At 27.1% G+C, this 6,242-nt stretch overlaps 1 protein-coding gene across 5 annotated transcripts; it reads left to right on the plus strand.

The window, feature by feature from the left end:
• The first annotated feature begins 1,176 nt into the window (after window positions 1–1,176).
• LOC111421237 (lysophosphatidylserine lipase ABHD12-like) lies at window positions 1,177–5,020 on the plus strand. 5 transcript variants are annotated; one of them, XM_023054377.2, is made up of 8 exons: window positions 1,177–1,353; window positions 1,594–1,652; window positions 2,680–2,797; window positions 3,648–3,766; window positions 3,822–4,372; window positions 4,422–4,583; window positions 4,636–4,763; window positions 4,819–5,020. In XM_023054377.2, the coding sequence occupies exons 3-8, from the start codon at window positions 2,703–2,705 to the stop codon at window positions 4,865–4,867; spliced, it is 1,104 nt and encodes a 367-aa protein (XP_022910145.2). In that variant the 5' UTR covers window positions 1,177–1,353; window positions 1,594–1,652; window positions 2,680–2,702; the 3' UTR covers window positions 4,868–5,020. The 5 variants fall into 5 exon arrangements, with proteins under 5 accessions (XP_022910145.2, XP_022910146.2, XP_022910148.2 ...); XM_023054378.2 differs by lacking the exon at window positions 1,594–1,652; XM_023054380.2 differs by lacking the exon at window positions 2,680–2,797 and having other exon boundaries at window positions 1,183–1,353.
• Window positions 5,021–6,242: the final 1,222 nt, after the last annotated feature.

Consider the following 6,242-nt stretch of genomic DNA (forward strand, 5'->3'; position numbering starts at 1 on the left):
TGAAATAAAATTTACATTTTCGTATAACCTAAAAGTGTCAAAAAAGATACTAATTTTAAAATTCCTGGAAACCGTATTTATTGAAATTACGGAATGAGACTTTTTCTAAATTAAAGCTCAAAGCTTTCTCTTTAAAATGATGTATAATAATTTTTGGGTTGGATTGGAAAAATATTGAGAAAAAAATTTTTTAAACAATACTTACATTTTCGTATAACCTAAAAGTGTCAAAAAAGATACAAATTTAAAACTTCCTGGATGCCGTATTTATTGAATTTAAAGAATGAGACTTGTTCTAAATTAAAGCTCGAAGCTTTCTCTTTAAAATGATGTATAATAATTGTTGGGTTGGATTGGAAAAATATTGAAAAAAATAATGTTGAAATAAAACTTAGATTTTCGTATAACCTAAAAGTGTAAAAAAAGATACTAATTTAAAAATTCCTGGAAGCCGTATTTATTGAAATTAAGAAATGAGACTTATTCTAAATTAAAGCTCAAAGCTTTCTCTTTAAAATGATGTATAATAATTGTTGGGTTGGATTGGAAAAATATTGAGAAAAAAATTTTGTAAACAATACTTACATTTTCATATAACCTAAAAGTGTCAAAAAAGATGCAAATTTAAAACTTCCAGGATGCCGTATTTATTGAATTGAAAGAATGAGGTTTGTTCTAAATTAAAGCTCGAAGCTTTCTCTTTAAAATGATGTATAATAATTGTTGGGTTGGATTGGAAAAATATTGAGAAAAAAAATTTTTAAACAAAACTTACATTTTCGTATAACCTAAAAGTGTCAAAAAAGAGACTAATTTAAAAATTTCTGAAAGCCGAATTATTAAAAAAATAATTAATGAAATAAACATATTATTTAAATACATTACTTTAAATAGATTTGATTGTATAATATTAATAAAATCAGAATTAAATAACAACAAAAACTTATTTTAAACATTATTCTATGTTGCCATCTACACAAACAAAATCGAAACATAAAGTTTATTCTTTCACATCTAGATGGCACTCGCATATTTCATAAATAAACTAAAATATAAATTATTAATGTAATAAATAAATTTAATAATTATTTTTTATTAATCAATTTAATTTTAAATAAATACTTACTTATTATTAATAATATTCATATCAATCCATCTCTGTCCCTCTTTACATTTGAGTTTGACGGGTTTGACGTTGACAGTTCAATAAATTGGTTTAAAACTTATCGGTGTCGTCAATGTTTGTTCTCACATACGTAATGAGAAAGAATTTAAGTTAACGTTAGAAATTGAATACTGGGGGCATCATTAACGATACAAAATCGAAAGAATATACAACTAAAATCGAAGTGGGTAAGTGTGTTAAGATAGAAAATCCAACATAACCTCAACATGTTAATTGTAATAATTTATTATATTTTTTGCTTGTTATTAATAATTTACGCTTATTAGATATGTGGTATCGGTTTGTACAAATAATTTATATTGCATAAAATTAGTTGAGTAGTTACATAACTTTTATTCTTTTAATAATTTCTTGCTTTAAATTGGGTTCTAATTTATGGAAATTATTTCTTCTTTTTTTCTTTGCAGCTGTGTACGCGTTTTTGAATCGCTATGCTTTGGATGATGAAAAAGAGGTTCATTAAAAGGTGAATGTGCTTTTCATTTTTAACTAATCATTTTCCATTTGAATCATTTCCTTATTAAAACGAATGGTGTTAACTTCTTTTTGACGTTTAATCTTATTAACTTTGTTTTTTCGTTCTAGTGGTAATTAATTAATTTCAAGGAACTGGTCAAAATATGTTGTTTCATTAATTATAATAGCATTTCATTTCAATTAGATGACGTATTTGGGTGAATTAAAAAGCATGTTGGCACTTAAAAATTTGTTATATCATAGTGTGTATTTTAGAACAGGTACTCATTTACAATTATGAAAGTAATAAATCATAAGCTACAATCTCGATTTATTTAACAGAAACAAATAGCAATGTGTTTTTAGTTACATAAGTTACATGGTTTAAAAGTTAAATTTAAAACTTCACATGAAGAATGTATTGTTTGTAAATTTAACATCATGTACATTTGAATACAAATACCATCTATACAAATAAAATGTTGGATGCTTAAAATAGATTATTCAAATTTATAATTCTTGATATACAGGGTGATTAAGTTGTCAAAGTTGTGAATCTTTTGACTAATTAAGATTGCTTGAGGCTAAGGTTTAGTGATTAATATCATATCAACTTAAAACTTGTCATGATTATCAAGTGAAGCTGTCAATCTTCTGTTTAATTAAGCTTAGGCTCAGTGATTAATATTTTATCATCCCAAAACTAAATGAGGATCCAGAATAAACCAGTTTGAGAAACACATTTCTTAACACTTACTTCATAGATCGCTTTTTGATTAATTCTTCAAAACACAAACGTCAGTTTTATAATTTGCCTCATATGTTGTAATTACACTAATTTTATTTATTTAACTTAGTCACCCCGTAGCAGCTTATTTACATTGAATGAACTTTGTTGCTTTTTCAATAATTCATTATCAAGTTCTAAGGTATTGTAATGTTTAGTATCACAGTGGTTAAGATTAGAGTAGCTTTTGGTATTTTTTAAAAAATTTTAAATTTAAAGTAGTTATTAATTGGCTGTTTTAATTTTTTAGAAGTACAAACCTAAACAAGCATTATGAAACAAACTAGTTTTACCGACAATGCAATTATAACCGCTCTTTATGCATCAATCATTCCAACTATACTCTACCTTTTATACAGAGCGGATGTGTAAGTATATTTTCTATAACTTATTTATTTTTTAATCCTCAAAAATTTTATTTAAATATTTAATTATTTTCGGTGGTGGATTAACAACCTAAAGGTAAACTTTTGTCAAAAATGAAATCAAAATAGACTCAAAAACGCTTAATATTGTCTTATCTTTATAAAATTCGATCAGGTAGGATTGTTTATTTTACTCAATTACGTAAAAGATAAGTACAGCTAAATAAAAAAAATGTTTTTGCATCAATCTTAACGTCATCTCAAAATAAACCTTAATGGTAGTTAATAAATGATTTGAAAACATGGTTATGCTATTTAACTCATTATAAGACTCATTAAATTTCGGTTTTTATTGATTTCGGTGGGAGTAAAAATTTAATTGTTTATTTAAGGAAGTTTAAATCTAATTCGTATTGTTATGAACGCCGTGTTACAAGTACTTTAGTAATTCCTCTCAGTATGAAAACGACTAATTCAGTGTATAATCTTTGTGATACTGAGGAAGGAATTGATGGAAATATATCTGTAAAATCAAAGAAGAAATACGATTTAATTAAAAGGTAGAATTTTTAATAAATTACGATTTAATTTTTATATATACTTTGTTATTTGTTTTTGTAATAAATCTTTTAATATATTGATAAGTAATAAAAACACTCATAAACCATGACGCTTGTACAATGCTTGATATGCATTTTTTGTTAACAAAAAAATCTTGCTAACAGTTGTAATTTATAATTAGCTGTGTGATTGTGTTTAATAATGTCACTTCTCTTCATATTTTCTTCATCATTGTTAGGTGTTTCAATTTCAACCTAAATAGCACATTATTATTATTATTTTTTGTTTCCAGAATCGCCTTTGCATCATTCAAACTTGGTTGTTTACTATGTTTTTTACTATTTGTGATACTACCCCTCGTTTACAAGTTCTCTTACAAAATTCAACAAAGCGTTGTATTTTTAAATTTTGGTAAGTTATATTTTTTGAAACATAAAATGACTAACTAAAATTAATAAATTGTTAGTAAGTATCCCAAAAAATCCGGATTTTGGGAACCCAGCGAGATACGAAATTCAAGGTGTTCGCAATTTTTATCTTCAAACAGATGACAATATGATGCTCGGAGTTTGGCAGATTCTTTCTGATGGGGTAGCAAACGATACCAGTGAATTTGAAAATCCCGAATTTTACGAGCGTGCTTTAAGAAATGGCGATAACGTTATTCTTTATAATCACGGCAATTCCGGACATAGAGTTGCGTCTCATCGAATTGAGTTGTATAAAGTTTTAAGGAAACGTTTTCACGTTATTGCGTATGATTATAGAGGATATGGTGATTCTTCTGATGTAAACCCTACCGAAAAGGGATTAGTTAAGGACTGTATTTTTATGTATAAATGGCTCAAGAATAAAACCTCAGGGAAAATATTTGTGTGGGGTCATTCGTTAGGTACGGGGTTATCTACTCATATGATAGCAATATTAGGTAAAGAAGGTATTGTTCCTTCTGGGTTAATATTAGAAAGTCCATTTACTAGTATGAGAGAAGAAATCAGTGAACATCCTTTAGCACAAGTGAGTTAATATTATTAAATATGTATCTTAATAAAATTGTTAATTCCAGATTTTTAAACCTCTACCATGGTTTCATTACACAGTTGTTGAACCAATGCAAGTGAATAATTTTACATTTGCTAGTGATCGTCATATTATGAATGTAGACTGTTCTATTTTAATTTTACATGCTGAAGATGACAGAGTGGTACCTTATAAATTGGGATATAAAGTAATGTTTCTTATTTAATTTTTGTATTTACGTCATTTTTGTTGCGTTTTAGTTGTATCAATTAGCTTCGGAATATCGTAAACCTAGTCAAGGTACCATAAAATTTATTGGATTTCCAAAAAAACTAAGTTATGGACACAAATATATTTGTAGAGATCCAGAATTATTAAATTTTTTAAAGTAAAAGTTAAAGTATATTACAGAAAATGTTAAATTTCATTTTTATTTTTTTTAGGGATTTTGAAAGCAGCGCTCTTAATGAAGCAGAAGAGAAAAAATTATGAATGTTATTCTGTAATTAAAATAATTACAAAGTGTGACGGTATTTATTGCGAATTATTTATTGTTTGGCAGTTTAGGTAAATTTTAATTAATTCGGTTTTCTTACTTTACATTTATTTATTATAGTAAATAATAAAAACCACTGTAGAAATCTATATTCTTATTTTATTTTTTTACCTCTTAATGTATAATAATATGTTTAGGGCGGCAGAATAGGAGACCAAACAAAAAGTAGTTAAAGGGTTTTTAAGAAAATATGTTTTGTTATTCTATCCAGTGAATAAGAACATTTTAAATTTGCAATATTGAATTTTTGCACGCAGATAAATGTAGAAATGAAATCACAAATGACAAACAAGAATCTCAAACTACAAATTTGAAGCTACCTCAAAAACTACCTTTGTTATATATCATAAGCAAGAAGCATGTTAATTTAAGAGAAAACTAGCTAAGGTTTGTGGAAAGGTTGCTAATAAAAATCAAATGGAAGTGGAGGTACTCATCTTGGATTTTGTTGGAAAATGGGCCAGTATAAAAATTTGGAACGAAAATATGTTTTATCTAACACTAGACCTATATTCTTATTTTATTTTTTTACCTCTTTTAACGTACAATAATATGTTTAGGGCAGAAGAATGGGACACAAAACAAAAAGTAGTTAAAGGGTTTTTAAGAAAATATGTTTTGTAATTCTACCCAGTGAATAGGAACATTTCAAATTAGCAATATTGAATTTTGCACGCAGGTAAATATACAAATTAAATCACAAATGTTGAAAAACAAGAAGAGACATATTGAATTCTCAAACTAAAAATTTGAAGCTATCTCAAACACCACCTTTGTTACATATAACCATATGCAAGAAGATTGTTAATTTAAGAGAAAACTGGCTAAGGGTTATGGAAAGGTTGCTAATAAAAATCAAAAGGAAGTGGAAGCACTCATCTTGGATTTTGTTGGAAAATGGGCCAGTATAAAAATTTTGAACGAAAATATGTTTTATCTAATACTAGGACTATCACTAGAACTACCTACGTGTCCTTTTGGATACCATGTTGCATCCACTATGCGAATTTATCATATTTTCTCTAGGCAAGTTTGTTCCCAAACATCATTTTCATCATTCATTAAATTATGGAAACAACACGTAGTCTAAAAGTGTCCAAATATTGTCCAAAAGTGTCTAAATAAGGCCAAATGTGTTCAGAAAGTATTCAAATATCTACAGATAGTGAATATTGCTGTCATAATCTTCGCGGTTGTGAATGTTCTCCGAATTCCTTCTATCTACTCAGATGCATTATATACCATCAGAAAGTCAGATACAAGGAAGTCCATAGACCCGGTCACATCTACGTAAAAATTGTTTGTAACCGA

Source organism: Onthophagus taurus, chromosome 2 (genome assembly GCF_036711975.1).
Source record: "Onthophagus taurus isolate NC chromosome 2, IU_Otau_3.0, whole genome shotgun sequence".
NCBI lineage: Eukaryota > Metazoa > Arthropoda > Insecta > Coleoptera > Scarabaeidae > Onthophagus > Onthophagus taurus.

What these genes read in the sequence shown, in the direction of transcription:
- LOC111421237 (XM_023054376.2), top strand. Translation starts at nt 3,254, where the DNA reads ATGAAAACGACTAATTCAGTGTATAATCTTTGTGATACTGAGGAAGGA. An exon ending in AAATACGATTTAATTAAAAG is followed by an intron (nt 3,355 to 3,647) that starts GTAGAATTTTTA and finishes TTTTGTTTCCAG; the next exon opens with AATCGCCTTTGCATCATTCA. An exon ending in GAATTATTAAATTTTTTAAA is followed by an intron (nt 4,764 to 4,818) that starts GTAAAAGTTAAA and finishes TATTTTTTTTAG; the next exon opens with GGATTTTGAAAGCAGCGCTC.